The sequence below is a fragment of the Paroedura picta genome, chromosome 9 (assembly GCF_049243985.1).
Source record: "Paroedura picta isolate Pp20150507F chromosome 9, Ppicta_v3.0, whole genome shotgun sequence".
NCBI classification, from domain to species: Eukaryota; Metazoa; Chordata; class Lepidosauria; order Squamata; family Gekkonidae; genus Paroedura; species Paroedura picta.
In genome coordinates, this window is record NC_135377.1 from 10,419,735 (window position 1) to 10,437,299 (window position 17,565).

General features: G+C 48.7%; 1 protein-coding gene across 12 annotated transcripts in view; it reads left to right on the forward strand.

Annotated features, from left to right (window-relative positions):
* The first annotated feature begins 3,209 nt into the window (after window positions 1-3,209).
* The window catches only part of MTSS1 (MTSS I-BAR domain containing 1), a 142,848-nt gene continuing 128,492 nt past the window's right edge, over window positions 3,210-17,565 (forward strand). For 6 of the 12 annotated variants that reach the window (XM_077351526.1, XM_077351533.1, XM_077351536.1 and 3 more), the window contains exon 1: window positions 3,211-4,190. In XM_077351526.1, the coding sequence (XP_077207641.1) occupies window positions 4,119-4,190 (72 nt within the window). In that variant the 5' untranslated portion in view covers window positions 3,211-4,118. Of the gene's footprint in view, window positions 4,191-17,565 lie in introns of all 12 variants that reach the window. The other 6 variants (XM_077351531.1, XM_077351528.1, XM_077351529.1 and 3 more) reach the window with 2 other exon arrangements.

Sequence of the window (17,565 nt, forward strand, 5' to 3'; positions counted from 1 at the left end):
CAGAGAATGATCTGGCCCTGGCTGAAATCAGGTGAGCTTCCCTGGGGCCACCTTGTTATGCTCTTCCTGAGCAACTTAGCTGTCATGAACAGGTGTCTAATAAACAACAATTTAATCCTGGGGTGTTTTTTTTTTTTTAATGACAAGTGCTTGATAATTGTCCCGTTTTAATGTATGAACAATGGCATTATATTAATGATTACATATCATTAACAGTACTTATTGTTTGTAGCACAGAGTTAAAACTGCACGAGACAATTCATGAGCCTGTTATAGTGGTTAGCGTGCCAGACTAGGATCTGAAAGGTAAAGGTATCCCCTGTGCAAGCACTGGGTCATGTCTGACCCTTGGGGTGACGCCCTCTAGCGTTTTCATGGCAGACTCAATACGGGGTGGTTTGCCAGTGCCTTCCCCAGTCATTACCGTTTACCCCCCAGCAAGCTGGGTACTCATTTTACCGACCTCGGATGGATTGAAGGCTGAGTCAGCCTTGAGCCGGCTGCCGGGATTGAACTCCCAGCCTCATGGGCAGAGCTTTCAGACTGCATGTCTGCTGCCTTACCACTCTGCGCCACAAGAGGCTCAGGAACTGAAAGAGCCATGTTCAAATGCTCACTCTGCCATAGGAATTCAGTGGAGAGGGTTGGCCAGGTCTCCTTTGACCGGGGGTAGTCAAACTGCAGCCCTCCAGATGTCCATGGACTACAATTCCCATAAGCCTCTGGCAGGGGCTCATGGGGATTGTAGTCCACTGACCTCTTGAGGGCCACAGTTGACCACCCCTGCCTTTGACCATCAACAGGAGATAGGGGAGTAGATTTATCAGATCCAGTTTGGGAAACTCCTGGAGATTTGGGGATGGGGCCTGGGGAGGACAGGGACCTCAGTGGAGCACAGAACCACATATTCTACTCACCAAAGCAGGGGAACTGAGCTCTGTCTGCTGGAGATAAGTAATTCCAGAGGATCCCCAGGTGCCACCTGGAGGCTGGCATCCCTGTCAGTGGATGACCTTAGGCCAGTCATTCCTCTCAGTCTAACCTACTTAGAATCATAGTGTTGGATGGGATCTCCAGAGATTGCCCCAGAGAAAATGGGTGCCTTTGAGGGTAGCCTTAATGGAATTCTACCCCACTGAGGTCCCTGTTCTCCCCAGAAGCCACCCCCAAATCTCTAAGAAATTCACAGCCTGGATCTGGCAACCCCAAGCGTTTACTTCCTAGTTAACATGCACAGAGCAACTGCAGTATTAGGGACACCTGGTCAACTTTTCCGGTCAAGGCCACTCTTAAAGGTACAGGAGTCCTTTTGGGAGTCTTGGCCTAACAATACCATTGGAATATTTTATTTTTCCGAAGGAGTGAGTGTGTCCTTCCACATTTTTCCCTGTGTGAAGACAGCATGCAGAGGACATGGACAAGAAGATCTGCAGATTGCATCCGGCAATCTCTCACTCTGATTGCTCTATTTTCTCTATCTTGGAGGGGGTCTGCTTTCGTGAGGCCTCTTGTGCTACATGCAATGACTCACCTAGCAAGGGGGCCAAAATGTCGCGCAGCCGTATTCTTATTGGTAGGCTACACCTAAAGAACCCCCAGGCTTCGATCCCAGCGATAACTTTCTTGATTCCCACACCTGGCCTTAATGAAGTTGAGCAATAAATCAACAAAGGCAGATTTCCCTCTGGTGTATTTGAACTGGGAGGGACAAAAACCTGTAGGGAAACCATACAGCCCCACTTCCACCAAGTTAACTTTTGCAGGCGTGTTTAATTTTTTACCTGTTCAACCTGAATCTTCAAGAAGTCTGTTGGTTCTTTAACTGAGCACCCCAAAGCCATGTGCTAGAACCACCCTGGGCTGTGAAGTTGGCACAGGTGCCAGAGCTCTACAGCAGGATCCAGCTGCAACTTGGAATCAAATAAAGCTAAAAGGACAAATGAGAGAACAGAAACTTCTGCAAGGGTATTGTGTTCTTGACCGGTGAATGCCACATTAGACACAGTGGGAATACCCCAGAATCCCTGCCCAGTATGGCCAGGAGGAAATTCACCTCTTGACTCCAAAAGTGTGATTGACATTTTTCTGGCCATGCAAGAAAGGGCCACAAGAATCAAGCACTGAAGCAGTCCCTTCCTGCCCACCCACTCACAATCAGCACTTCTGCCAATGTCTATCCAGCCTCTGCTTAAAAACTTCCAAAGGAGAACTCACCTCCTCTGGAGGAAGCCTGCTCTGGCAGGAACTTCTTCCAAACGTTTAGGCAAAAATTATTTTGAATTACTTTAAATATTACATTTTTATATTGCCCTGTCCTGCTTGCTCAGAGCTGTTTACAACAGAGTTAAAAACTGTTGTAAGAAAACATTTTAAATATAAACACCTCTGCTTATCATTATTCTACGAGGGCTGGGTAGAGTATGAGAGATTTTCTATTTGTGGATAGATTTTTTCATGCAGTGAGGCCAGTATTCGAAGATGCTTTCTCAACCGTAGGCCTGGGGGAACCCAAGCAGAGAATCCCTGCAATTGTGCCCATCACATGCACAGTGGACACCACTGAATAAAATGAAATTCAATAGGGACAAATGTACAGTTCTGAATTTAGGTAGGAAAAACCAAATACATCAATATAAGATGGGGGAGACGTGTCTTGGCAGTAGCGTGTGCGAAAAGGATCCAGGAGTCTTAGTAGACCATATATTGAACAGGAGTCAGCAGTGTGACTTGGTGGCTAAGAAGGCAAATGAGATTTTGGGCTGTATCAAACAGAACATAGTGTCCAGATCTTTGGGGGATGGTAGATTACAGTGGATGAATGATAGGGTTGTGAGTGGACTAGATGACCCAGGAAGAACCCTTCCAACTCTATTATTCTATGATCAGTTTTGAATGGAAAATTTCAAATCAGGTAGAAAACGTCCTATCATCAACTTTACGATGGGCAGAGGTTATGCACAGTCCGTTTTAACAGCTAGAGGATGTGCAGAAATCCAAAAGCATGTTGAGAATCAATTATTAAAACTTAATTGTTTTCTTTTCAACCAGCAAGTACACATCATGGGATTCGAACTACCAGCATCGCAGCGCCGCGAGCCAGAACGCGCGAGCCGCCCGCTTCGCCACCCTTCCCTTTCTCTTTCCCGCGCCGGCCAATCAGGAGCCGCGGCCCGGGCATTCGGCGCTCGTGACGCACCTTCCCGGGGAGGCAAGGTTCCAAAGGGCCCGGGAAGGTGGCGCGCGCGCTTGCGTGCGGGGACTCAGCCTGACTCGCGGGTTGCACGGGCGAGCGAGCGAGAACTCGAAGCGAAGCCGGAGGGCGGAAGCCCGGAGCGGAGGAGGGATGGCGAGCTGAGCTATACCCCCTTGCCCATTTGGCGGGGTTGGCTGTGAGAAACCGCCCATCTGCCGCAGCCGGAGGGTTCCCGCCCCTCTTTAATGCATATGTAGCTCTTCGCTCGCCCGGGCTCCGCGGTCTCCTTTCAGCTGCTGGCTTTGGCGGCTGCCTTTCCTTTTTCTATTGCACCGGGTGTAAGAAGCGGCTTTGCAGCTGTCCATTGAGGAGTTGGCTGCGGGCGGAGGCGGCGGCTGGTTTGCTCTCTGCTGCTGCTGCATCGGCTGCATAGCTGAGCCGCTCCCCCGCCTCGACCCGCCTGGCGGCGTGGGCATGAGCCATCATGGAGAGCGCCGGCCTCGGGTGCTCGCCTCGCGCGGCGGGGAGAGCGACGGCTTGAGGTCGCGCGCCTCGTTCTCGCCCTCCTCCTCTTCCTCCTCCCCAGTGCGGGAGGCTTTGCTCCGGGCGGCGTTGCTAGGAGCGGCGGGGAAGCACTAGGCGCCCGCCGGAGGAAGGGAAGGAAGGAAGGGGCTGCGTCCCTCGCTTGCCCCCGCCCGCCCGGGTCTCCGCCAATTATTATAATTTTGATTCTCCTCCTTTCCCCGACGCGCCTTCGCCGCCCCTGGGCAGGCTGGGCATTGGAGTCGGATTAGGGCTTTTTGTTTTGTTTTTTTTTGGAGCGCATAGGTGGGGGGGTGTGGTGTCTCCGCGCGAGTAAGGTCGGTGGGGAAACCCGCAACGCTTTCTTTGCCGCCTCCGCCGGCCGGGAGAAGGGGGCGCCAACATGGAGGCGGTGATCGAGAAGGAATGCAGCGCTCTCGGGGGACTCTTCCAAACCACCATCGGGGATATGAAGGTAAGGCAAGACGACCACCCCCCCACACACACACGCCCTCCTTCCTTCCTTTATGGGGCCGCGAATCCCCAGGGGCTTGGCAGATTCCCAATGCCACCTTGCATGAAATGTTGGTGGAGGGTGGGTGGGAGAGAGGGAACACGACCCCCCCCCCTCCCCCGGTGTGTTGCATGCAGATGCATCCCTGCCTTGCATTGACAGCTGCTGCAGTTGGCATGCCGGGCTCGCTGCTGCTGTTTCGATCCAGGATGTCGTTTCCCCCTCCCCTGCCACTAATCCCAAAATGGTTGGCAGAGGCATTGTTGCTCTTTCCTTGCCCTGTGCGTTGGCATCCGTGCTCTCTCTCCCTCCCTCCCCTCCTCCCCTCCTCCCCTCCTCCCCCGAGGCCAAAGCTTTCCCAGAGCCCCCCTGGGGAGCCCGCTTAATTGTTAAGCCAAACAGCGCCAGTCAATGAAAAGAGATGCATGCGAGGCGCTGCGTAAAACCCAAGCCTGCCCCCTTGAAAACCCCCCAGCCGGTGCCTGTCGTAGGTGCTGGGACCTTCAGCAGCTGGCATTTATTCCGGGGGATGCTCTCCCCATGTTGGCAGGTTTTGGCCCCGACTGGGCTGCATATCACTTTTGTTTTTAGGTGCCTTTGGACTTGTCCCAGTTCTCCCTCGACTAAGAGGAAGACCCGGGGCCACCCAATAAATGTTTTGGCTCATGTGTAGCTACGTGTCCCTGGCATATAGCAAAGGCAGCAGTCGATCAACCCAGTATAGCAAGGTGTTTGAAGATGGGTCCCCATGGAGAGCTAAATGGAGCCTCCAGTTCCAGAGACAGCAGACCTCTGAATTTCCACACCTGGAGGGGCATTTCTGGAGGTGTTCGTTAGAATTTGGGGGGGCTGCATGAACATGGGCCTGATCCTTCACTGATTTTATGTCTTGTATGCTGTCCCAAGGGAACTGTAGCATGTCTCCGATACAAGACCAAAGAGTTGGGTGGCCCCTTGTGGGGCGGAAGCACTTAGGGCTAATCCTGCGTTGAGCAGGGGGTTGGACTAGATGGCCTGTATGGCCCCTTCCAACTCTATGATTCTATGAAGGTGTGGACACCAGGAGTTTGTGGCTGGGTCCCGTCCGGCCTCAGGACGCCAGGGTGTGCCGTCCTCTCTGACGATGGGGGCAGATTCGTAGCACATTCAGTGCCGTGTGCTTTTTTGTTGCATTTCTGTGTTGTTTGCAAGTCATTTCCCCTTACCGGAGAGACCACAGGCGGCAAGGGGCTGTCTGTGAACGTTGCAGAGCTCCGTGCAACCTGGGCAGGATGCCTTGTAGGAAGGAGAACCGAAATTGCATTTGTTAAAAAGGAAAGTGCAAGCTGGCACAGAGGGCTGTTCCGAATCCACATGGGAGTGGCGCGTGTATATTCAAATGTGTGTTGGGTGCTAAGCAATGCCTACTTAATATACTTTCCCCTGGTTGGTTTCCAATGGAGATGTCGCAGAGGGGGAAAGAGATGGGCTGTCCATGGGGGGATGTCTTCACTTCTCGGGAAGGATCGGGTATAAATCTAAATATATAAATGTTTTATCCGTATGCTGTCCCATTGCTGTTAGCTTGGGGCCAGTTGACAACATTTTAAAACCATACACCATAATGATAAAACAGTAAAACCACCGCCCTGCATTAGAAACCACCTTATATTGTTGTCCTCTTCATGGGGGGGGGGGTTGTCAGAGTTTGAAGGGGTCCCTGTGGGTGGATGCTTCAAGTGGGGGACCAGCAGCTCCTGATATCTGCTCACTTCTTCAAGTATTTGAGACTCACAAGAGCTCCTTCCCTGCCGCAGATGTGATCAGGTGCTACAAGACCAGGGTTGGCCAAACTGTGGCTCTCCAGATGTCCGTGGACTACAACACCCATGAGCCCCTGCCAGCACGAGCTCTCGTGCTGGCAGGGGCTCATGGTTGTTGCAGTCCACGGACATCTGGAGAGCCACAGTTTGGCAACCCCTGTACTAGACTCCTGCTTTTTTCTGCAACGGCAGAGCTGTCCCTATAAGCTCAGCGGATTGTGGGGTGTCTCAGCCTACATGTGTGGTTCTTGGAAGTGCATCTGCAACAGAACACCCTGACCTCGATAGCCAAGGCTAACTCGATCTTTTCCGTTCTTGGAAGCAGAGCAGGGTTGCCCCTGGTTAGCACTTGGACAGGAGGCTTCTGAAGAATACGAGGGTCTTGGATGTGGGGGTGGGCTATGGCAAGCCACCTCTGAAGGTCTCCTGCCTTGAAAAGGCAATGGGGTGACCCTAAGTCATTTATTTAGCATTTATATGGTGATGTGTGTTTAGGGTAGCCAGGAAATCCTTCAATTGTAGGATTGGCTGGCAGCCAGGCGACAGATGTTCGGACATAGTTGGCCGTTGCCTATCTCCATGTTATGAGACTAGGTTTGCTGTGGAGGTCTCCCATTCAGATGCTTACCAAGGCCAACCCTGCTTAGCTTCTGAGATCTGACGAGATGGGGCACGCCCAGGCTATCCAGGTGAGGTCACCCTGGAAGGGGTCTTGTTTCAGGAAAGTTTCTGTGGAGGGTTGAATCTGCAGGCTCTGGTGGACGCTGTAGGATGTGGTTGGCTTCCCAACTTTTCTTTGTGCAGCTGAGCATGTGGCCTTTTGGGGGTTAAAGGGAGGGCGGAGATCCCTCCCCCAAACCTGCAATGTTTGTCGTGGTCCATTTTAGCGGATGCTGCCTTCTGCCAGATGGAATGAAGGTCTGAAATCTGCTCCAAGCAGGGGCTTGGCAGGAGAGAGCATATCCCAGGAGTGACCAAACTGTGGCTCTCCAGATGTCCATGGACTACAATTACCATGAGCCCCTGCCAGCATTACTCATGGTAATTGTAGCCCGTGGACACCTGGAGAGCCACAGTCTGTGCACTCCTCGAATATGCCTTCAGTCTTTCCAAAAGGCAACAGATAATTCTCCAAGCATAAAAAATTGTACACTGCTGCTACCTGCAGTTTGAAACAAGTCTTTGCTTGGAACATCTCTTTTTTTAAAAGCATGCAGCTTTTTTTGTTTGTTTGTTTAAACGAAAAGATCACTCTGTTGCAATCGTGGGACAACGGACCGCTGAACGCCGAAAATTACAGAGCAAAACTCTGAAGATGAAAGAGGAGAACCACCCGACAGCCTGTCTTGCAGCAGTCTGCTCAGCTAACCCAAAGCTGGTTGTTCCTACAATCTACCTCCAGCCCTTTGAACCGAATAGCTTCCGTTAATCATTGGCTTTCCTGGCTAATAGAGTGCAGAAGTGATGTCAGTTTAACTCACAATCCTCCCGCCGTGTAATTGAGGGCAAATTCTATTGAATTTACTGGACTTACTTCTTAGTAAATTTATCACGAGATTGGGCCATATGCCAAGTTTTGGTTTTTGCAGTAGTTGTTTTTTTTAGCCAAACAGGTATTTTTAATTAACCTACAATTTGAGGCTGAACTTATACCTGCAGACTCAAGTACGCTTGCACGAGAGTAAGCCCTGTGACTACAGTGGGATCGGTTTGCACTCTGGCCAGGATAGAACTCGCCTTTAATTTCTTGCTTTAAACACGCGGAAGAGAAGGGTCTCCATGTAGTCTGTGATGTGGCTGCCGGGTGCTTTCTAGTGCAAATATTTATCCTTTGGCTCTCGTTTTTGTGTGCTTTGGGAAAGACATTCCGGAAGACGTACTTAAAAAAAAAACAACAACCCTAAATGAGGGCTAGGATTACCCATCCTGGGCGTTGGCCGTGGGCGTAGCTTTGAGTGCTGGCTCGGCTGCAAGTTGAGACAAGGCTGGGTGCCACTTGAAGGCCCTGGCCTTGTCCACGCTTGTTGGGCGTGCTTGTGACTGCTCCGGTTCAGTCGCCACCTGTCTGCTCGTTGTGAAAGAATGGTCCGCTTTCCTTTGTGTGGGTGGACGAGGCTCCCATGTGCGGGGGCTTCCAACCGGCTTGCAAGGCACAGTTGTCACAAATGGCGTGTTAACTTGGGGCATTAAGGAGGTGGAGGGCTTTGTGATATTAACATGTCACTCCAAGGCAGGGTGTCTATTTGCTTGCTCCCAGAAAGCTCTCTGTGTTTTCCCCGCATGCCGGAGGTCCCCCCCCCCCCCTGCCCCAACTTCTCCAGCTGTCCGTATTTTTGCCCTTCCATGGCAACTTTTGGACAGTTGTTAAAGGTTTGCCAGATTAGAATTCCAGACATGGGGGGGGGTGAGGGGTTGGTATGCACCACCCCCCTCCAAAGAAAAACACGGACATCTGTTATGCTCTAGGTGGCTCTGAGATTGGGGGAACGGAGGACCGCCTCTCAAAAAACAAACAAAAAGAAGTTTGATAGCCTCACTTTGGATTTCTAAGTATGGCATTTGGAAAACTTCTCAGAAAAATGGGCTCAATGCAATTCTGTTGCCTCTCACCTGTATTCGTCTGTGGAACTGAGCCATGACAATTGCAGATTTAATTAAATGCTCTTCGTTTTCTTTTGCCTGACATTAAAAAAAAGATTTGAGAGGTCCCCAAAATTGCCCAAGAGTCACTCCAGCAAACGCATTTATTTAGACATCTTTGCCTCTTTCCTTCCCAATGGGAACCAAAAGTGACTTACTGCATTGTTCCTCCTTTCTCCAGCTTATTGTCACAACAGTGAGCCTGTAAAGTGAGCTATGCAGAAAGAAAATGACTGGTTAAAAGTCACCAAGCAAATTTCCGTGGTGGAGTGGGGATTCACACCCGGGTCTCCTGGACTTGTAAAATTTGGGGAAAATTCATAATGTGATGTGCAAGCACTCAGTAAGTGAGCCCTAGTCCAAATCCAGCCTTAACTTTCCCTAGAAGCTAAAACAAATAAAGTGAGGCTACTGCTCTTTGGTTCCATTATGAGAGGCGTCACAAGAAAAGACAATGCTAAGAAAAGTTGCAGGTAGCAGGAAAAGAGGAAGATCCAACATAAGAGGCATTGACTCAGTAAAAGAAGCCATAGCTCTCAAGATCTGAGAATGATTCCAAAAGACGTTTTGGAGAACATCCATGCATTGGGTCGCCTAAGTCGGAAGCTTCTCCAGCAGAATTTAACATAACACGTCCAAATCCTCCCTTATAAATACCTAATTTCTGTGACATTTCCAGGTGGATTCATGTATGCTGTGGAGTTAAGAACAGTTACTTTTTTTTCAAAGTTGATATTGGATCAGAGTCAAAGAAAAGACATCCGTAAAATTAGTCAATAGGGGAAGTCACCACTTGACGTGTTTGAAGCATCTCTTTGTTTTAAAGGGCGTTTTCTGTTCCTGTGAAGGATGTTCAAAGGGTGGAGAGGGGATTAATCTGGGGTGGGGGTGAGGCAGCTTGAACACTATTCATGTTGGCTTCTCATAAAGCACGTGGAATGAGCTGCTAAGGAAAAGGGGGCTAACGTGCGCTGAAGAATCCTTTGCTTAAGAGTGCTATAGATTTGTGGTGTGGTGTCTGTAATCCATATGTTGTGTTTATGAGAATAGGATCAAGATGGTGCCCGTTTAGGGGAGAGGTCACGGCTGCCTGGTGGAGCATCTGCTTTGTGTGCAGATGGTCCCAGATTTAATCCCTAGCATCTCCTGTTTTTTTAGGATGAGGAAGGAGGTGGTATGAAAGATCTCCACCAGAGACCTTCTGCCAGAGTATACAAGACTAAAGAGCCATTTTCAAGCTTTTGACCATGGCGGAGCCCCTGAAATAATTGTTCAGGTTTCGAGGAGCCCTGGAAGTGATGTCAGCTGGCCATGTCTCTCTGCCACGCCCCCCAGAATGTACATGTCACAGGAAGTGACATCACCACTTGTTGTAACAGGCAGGCTCAAGGACTGGTGGAGGGAGAGAAGTGGGTTCAGGCAGGCATGCAGGCTCCGCCCCCTCCCAGGTGCAGGAACCCCAAGAGAGTTCACTCATGGTCAGGAGGGGGTGAGGAAGAGCAATGGAAGTTGACGTCTCCCTATGTTGTGGCTGAGTCCATTCAGACGAAGGGGAAAAGCAGAAGATCCCGTCTGTATCTCCCTTGGACTCCCAGGCTTCTGTGGTCGGGAATCCCTGTGCTAGACACATGAAGCTGCATTCTGCTGAGTCAGACCCTTGGTCCATCAGAGTCAATATTGTCTACTCAGACTGGCAGCAGCTCTCCAGGCAGGAGTCTTTCACATCACCTTCTGCCTGGTCCTGTTAGCTGGAGTTGCCGGGGATTGAACCTGGAACCTTTGCTTTGAAAACCCCAAGGGGGGGGGGGTCCAAGGGGTAGCCTTGAGTCAATTGTGATTTGATGGATAATTGTTGTGGTTGTTGCTAATAACATTGTTATTATGCCCCAAGTACCTGCCCTCTTAATAGTGGAAGAGCAGAGTAGAAGATGGAGTTTGTTTTTGTATCCTGCTTTTGACTACCTGAAGGAGTCTCAAAGCGGTTTACAATTCTCTTAACTGCTGTACTATACCAGTAGCACCTCTGGAAGATTTGGGGTGATGCATGCAAGAAAAGCTCAGTTCGCCGGGGGTACCTCGTAATCCAGGCTCAAACACAAAGTTGGCTCGGTGTCACCTACGCAAGGCATTTCCTGTATTTGGTCATAAATCAGGTTTTGTGTATATGTGTGGTGGTTCTCAGTGAGTACTGGCACTTTTATTTTGGGGGTGGGCTATCTTTACAGGTGAATTGGTAAAAATCATTGCAACTTTGTAGATCAGCCTTCCTCAATTTTTTACCATTGAGAAACCCCTGAAATGTTCTTCAGGCTTCGAGAAACCCCAGAAGTGGCGCAATTACGACAACTATAGTTGGGAAGCAGAGCTATGGCCACGCCCACCCATGGCCACTCCCCTTCCCACCCCCTCCAAGCCCATCATTGGCCATTTTGGAAGGGGGGCATGTTCATATCACTTGATAAGTGTCTAACATTTTTGTAAAATTTTTTAAAAATAATAATTAACCCCCCCCCCCATTAGGGAAACCCTTCCAGGGCTGTCAAAAAACCCCCAGGGTTTCAAGAAACCCTGGTTAAGAAAGTCTCTTGTAGATAAACACCGTTTTTGTTTTGCTTTTACAAAAAAGCCTCGATCATAACAAAAAGCCATCTTGAATTGGTTAAAAAGACCTGCAGTCTAAAATAGCTTTGCAGCATGAACGTTTTAGCGGTTCCCCTTTCAGCGAGTCTTGAAATGACACATATCCTAGTCGTTTGAAGGCTTCCTCCAGCTTAAGAAGAAGAAGAAGAGTTGGTTCTTATATGCTACTTTTTTTCTACCCGAAGGAGTCTCAAAGCGGCTTACATTCGCCTTCCCTTTCCTCTCCCCACAACAGTCACCCTGTGAGGGAGGTGAGGCTGAGAGAGCCCTGAAATTACTGAAGAAGAGGAAGAGTTGGTTCTTATATGCCACTTCTCTCTATCCGAAGGAGGCTCAAAGCGGCTTACATTCACCTTCCCTTTCCTCTCCCCACAACAGACGCCTTGTGAGGGAGGGGAGGCTGAGAGAGCCCTGATATCACTGCTCAGTTAGAACAGCTTCATCAGTGCCTCGGGGAGATCAAGGACAGGTAAAGGAGCCTCCCTCCTTAACGGGGCCTCCTTCCAACGCTAAAGGAAATTTTCAGACCTTGCTGAGTACATTGGTAGGGAAGGTATCTGGAGAAATGAGTAGTAGTTTATGAACTACCTGCCACAGATTGTGTTAGTCCTTAAGGTACTACTACACTCTTGTGCTGTTCTACTGGTACAGGTTAGTGAAATCATCAGAGATGTGACAAAATCCTACCCGACACAATTGGAGCACCAGCACAGACTAAATAAACCCTCTGCAATTGGCGTCTTCTGACACCTGCTTTTTGAGATATGGGAACTGAATCCAGTAGTTGCTCCTAACTGCAAATCTGATCCTTCAGAACCTGTCCAGAACAGGTTGTACACCTGTTCCCAGTTTACCTGTGCTTCCAGCCAGCAGTGTGAAATAGGATCCAGCTTTTCTGCTGGTGAAAAACAAAGGAGAGAGTCTCCCATTGACTGCTCAAAAAACCTATGCTGGGGGTATCATTGGATCTGCATAGACAAAGGCAACCTGTGATGGAGATCGAGCCTTGATAGATTTCCTTGCATTTCGGAAGCCAGCCCTAACATTTAGAAACCAAGCTCACATTTCAGCCTTCAGCATTACGTGTGACCATCTTTTCTAATGGTTGTTACTACAAAAGTACTAGGCTCCGTTGTGAATTGTGCCTGCAATTTATCAAGATGGGGACTGCAATATGGAGCGGAATTGGATGAGGTGGTGTGAAAAAGTTGGATCCGGCCCTCGGTCTCTTGCTGATGACACCTCAGCTCGCCTACTTCCAACTTAGTGCTGCTTCCAGACCATGAATTCCACCACCTTCCTGGAATGGGACTGAGAGATTTGGATGTTGTCTGTATATCATTGGTCCAGGAGCCAGGAGCCAAACACCTCCCTAACTTACCCCAAGCCAGAAGAATGCTTCATTTTAACACCACATGCTGATGTCGCCTGGAAGTGACATCACTTTTTTGGGGGATTGGGGGGGACCCTCTGGTTCCTGAGCAAAGTGCTATGGTTAGAAGCAAATTATACCATAGAGTTTTGCCCCAAAGCTAGAGTGTCACTCCCGGTGTCTAATGTGTGCCAATGTCACTTCCAAGTGGTGTCATCACATAACTCCTCCCTGCTCCCACAAAATGTCCCCCATCCCCCATGGCACCACCAATGGACCTGGCAAACCTAAGAGGGGAGGTCCCTCAGCGTGGTATGATGTCATAGAGCCCGCCCTTCCAAAGCAGCCATTTTCTCCAGGGAACTGATCTGTGTAGCATGGAGATGAGTTGTAATTCTGGGAGATCTCTTAGCTCCCCTGGGCCTGGGTGTGGCAACTCTATCCAAGGCCTCAACTCAGCGTGACAGCCCCAAAGCGTCAGAAATGGGTCTTTCGAGCCAGCCAGTAGGCCTCTTCAGTTTGCTACCTGTGGCTTAGCGATTATTGGGAAGAATGCTGAGGAAATAACAGGATACAGTCATGTTTGTGCCTGTCTAAGTGCACATTGACCTTGGCACTTACTTCTGAGTCAACACGCCCAATCCAAGCCCTCATGGATTATTGTTATTAGCGTTGTAGTCCATACTTTGTGATTGAATGGAGACTCCATACTTTGTCCTGCAGAACTGATTTTTTTTTTCTTTTGCTCGCTACGGTAGTGCTTGGCGCGCTAATACGTTTGCAATCATATGCTTCCTGGCTTACCGCTTCACGCAGGAGCGAAAGAGCTGATCTTGTGCAAAGAGGCATTAAAAAGGATCACCGGCGGTTGTGACTTGAGCATTCCGTGTCCATCTTCTTTTCTGCAGTCCTTTCCCTCTTTCACAAACAAGAGAAGTAATTTTCTTCCCCTGCCTGCACATTGCAGCGGGGCCGAGATACAGCTTGATTGTTCACTTGTTTGTTTGTAATTAAGTGCAACCAACTGATCTCTCTTGCTTTGCAGTTCTTGGCCATTATCAACAGCTGCAGAAGATTTTCGCTGGAACTTGGGAAGAAGGGGGACGACACAAACCCCTTCTGATTTCTATCCTCTGATCTTGAGTGTTGGTTTTGGAAACAATGAGCTAGGCAGTTGCCAGCATGTTGGGGGGTTCTTTAAGCCAGTGGTATAACAGTGTAGATGTGTGGCTATTTTTAGACGGTCAGAGCAGTTACTTCCAAAGTAAGAAGCAAGTTTACTAAGGAGGAACAGGCAGCTTCCAGAGGAGAGATCTCGCTCTTCACACTCTTGGTTGGGCCATGGGGGGTGAGGGCTGCCTGTATCGTTCATTAGTAGTCCAGGTCAGCAGAGTAGCAACCTCTTGCCCGCCTCCCCCCCCCCCAAATTTTTAACTGCTTGGCTCCTTAAATTATGGTTTACAGAATGTTGTAACTCCTCTCCGGTTCTGAATTCTTCACTAGATCTCAGAGCAGCAAATATTTGGGAAATTCATGTGACAGGCCGTGCTGGGGATTTGCAATTTTTTTGTAGTTTGGTGTCCCGGAAGTGATTTAATTCCTCCTAAGTAACGGGATCCCTGACCTGGGTAGCCCAGGCCGGCCTGGTCTTGTCAGATCTCGGGAGTTCCACAGGGTCGGCCATGCCTAGTATTTGGATGGGAGACCTGCCAGGAGCCCCAGGGTCGTGAAGCAGAGGCAGGCAGTGGCAAACTGCTTCTAAATTCTTCTTGCCTTGGAGCCCCATGGGGTCACCTGTGACTTGATGGCACTTTCCACCTCCCGGCAACAGGTTGAAGGTGTTCACAAACCGGCCACTAGCTTTTTGTTCCTTGGCTTACTGAGTCTCCTCCTAAACCCGCATTCCCTAAGGGGTAGGTGTTTATCCCTTGGCTTGCAGATCAAGAGGTGTGCCGGCCTGCCCCACCCCTTCATGTGACCCATGGTGGATGTTGACCAGGTGTGTTTGTTTTGGCCCATTGTATTTTGGCTTTAGAAGAGTTTTGCTCCGAGGAACAGAAGGCTAACCAATTTTAAATAGACCGGAAGCATTTAATAATACCGTCCTTCTCTGGCAGGCACTGTCCCCTGGCTACTGCAGAAAAGTTCTGGAATGTCGTAACCTAACTATGGAATTCACACCTTGCTGTTGCTGTGTAAAAAAATACCAAAAGTCAGCGTCACAGAACGAAATGCCATTGGACTTGCTTACCAAATGTTGGTTACTGCATCATGCATGGTGGTTGGTCCTCAGAGTTCACCCATTCCTGAGCTTACTATTTAGGGTATTTGTGTGTAGTGGAGGATATTGACCAGGGGTAGTCAAACTGCGGCCCTCCAGATGTCCATGGACTACAGTTCCCATGAGCTTATGGGAATCGTAGTCCATGGACATCTGGAGGGCTGCAGTTTGACTACCCCTGATATTGACAGTGCTACGATGGAAAGATATGGGGGGGGGGGCTATAGGGGAAGGCCCGTCAAACTCTGCTATGCTTTCCACCATGGCCAAGTAGCCTCTTGGTTGTTTGTGATGAGTAAGAATGGCCTCAAGGTGATCATGGTGGAAAATCTCCATTAATCGTAATTGTACTTCCGTAGCACTTCCGTGTATTCCAGGTGTCTTAGGTGCATTCTTAGAACAATGCGGTGAGGCAGGTTAAGATTATCTTCATTTTGTAGATGAGAAACTGAGGACGAGAGTCTGCTGCCTTTTCATTAGGATAGCTGGTGAGATCATGTGAACAATGAGGTGCATCCTAAAGATTTTCTAATCCATAGTTCAATTCCTTACTCCCTACACGTTGGAACGGAATTGATTCTTTCCCTGTGTTTGATAGTTCTTGTGCAGAAGCCCCAAAGAACTAGCAACCCAAGCAAAACATGCCAGCACAGACTAGTAAATGTTCTAATGGGGTAATAGATTTGGCTGCCAAACGTAATTGGCCCCAGGATGGCTTGGTTAGCTGTCACCAGGGAAGGGCCTTCTTGGTTGTGGCTCCTCCCCTATGAAATGCATTCTTGGTTGACACACATGCCCTGCTGGACTTGTTTAGTTTCTGCAGGGCATGCAGAGCTACATTATTTGGAATGTGACATGTGTTTAGGCTGTTTTAATAGTGTTATGGCGATAGCCACATAGTTCAATATATTATATTTGTTTTTCATGTTATTTTTACTTCATTGGTCTTAATGTTGTCAGTCTCCTTTGGGTCAGTAACGACTGCAAAAAAATTCTAATAAATAAATTGCTGGAAATCATTCTTGTTGTATTCTTGCTATTGTAAACCCTCCAGGTAGAGAACCATTGGTGTGTTGTTACAAACAGAAACATGTAGTTACTAATTAGTTGTTTTGGGAACAGTCTGTCTTGAGGTGTACCCGGGCAGCTTCTTACGTAACAGTGGCTTACGTGTTGGATTGTATGTTGCATGAGGACCCATAGATGCCCTTTCCCCCGTGTATTTGTTGAGTTGCATAAGACAAGCCACCTGTCTGTGCACAAATATCCTTTCTGGAAAGCTACCAGCTGTTCCTTGGAGCATTTGGTCAGATACTTTGGCTGTCTTCTATGAATAGGGCTGTCTTCCCCTGAAGGATATATGCCCACTGGTTAATCAAGTTCAGACTGCAGCGTATCTGGGGCAGGAAGCAGTTGCTTGGACAGAAGAATCTGCAGGGTGGGTGACTGAAGGGGGTCCGAGGATCACTGGTTGGCCTGTTGCCCTCCCCAACCCCAGAAACAAATGAGATTCCCTCAAGGTCCCCCAGGACTGCTTTGGGTCTGTAAACAGACTCCTGTGTCATTGATAGATGCAAGAATTCCTTCGTTTAAATACTGTGACTTCGGAATTTCAGTTGATTTTGTTGTGGGAAGGGGATGTCTCAGGGCGGTACATGAAAATTATTTATTAATTTTTGGGGGGAGTGCCTGTTCCTAGCATTATTAGTCCAGGTTTATCAGCTGTTATGGCCATATATGGTCATGTCAACCCTCCCTCCCTCCCAAAATGGCCAATGATGGGCCTGGAGGGGGTCGTTAGGGGAGGGCCCCCAGGTGGGCGTGTCCACAGCTATGATTCCCAGCCATATTTTGGACAATCATACTACTTCTGGGGTTTCTGGAAGCCTGAAGAATATTTGAGGGGTTTCTTGATGGTAAAAAAGTTGAGAAGGGCTGGTCTAAGAGATTAGGCATTTTGGTCTGAAGTAGAAAAGTTAGGTCATAGTCCAGTAGCAACTTAAGAGACCAACAAGATTTTGCAGCGTAAAACATACACTTGCAAGTGTAGTATGTCATATCCTAAACCCAGTTCAGCAGGACCATTATGGGCCATTATTGTGTGAGTTGATCCTGAAGGATGCTGACACTGACAATGTGTACTCATTTGCCTTGTGGTTCTTCAGAAGGGATGATTGTGTCTTAAGGAAATGTGGCTGCGTGAACCATTGTCGTAAAGGAGGTTAATTGTTGGACTATGGAGATCCATGTTCAAATCCTTTCTTGGCCATAAAACCAAGTCTGTCAGCTGAACATACCTCCTAGGCAGAAATATAAGAGAGAGTACTTCTACCAACCTGAACTCCCTAAGCCTAGAAGAATGTGTGGGGAAAAAGAAACAGATTAGGGAGGCAGGCCCAAAATATTTGTTGTGATCTTCCATTGCACACTTTGGCTAATGAGCCAGTGGCTTTAGCAGTTTTCCTTTGGACCATTTCACCAAGTAACCATGTAAGAGTTGCCCTCCATTTGAAAATTTAAGGACAGCTGGCAAACAAATGTTATAATGAATCCCCTGAAATTTGTGGTTTAATGATTGAATATTCGGTTTGCCATTTTAGG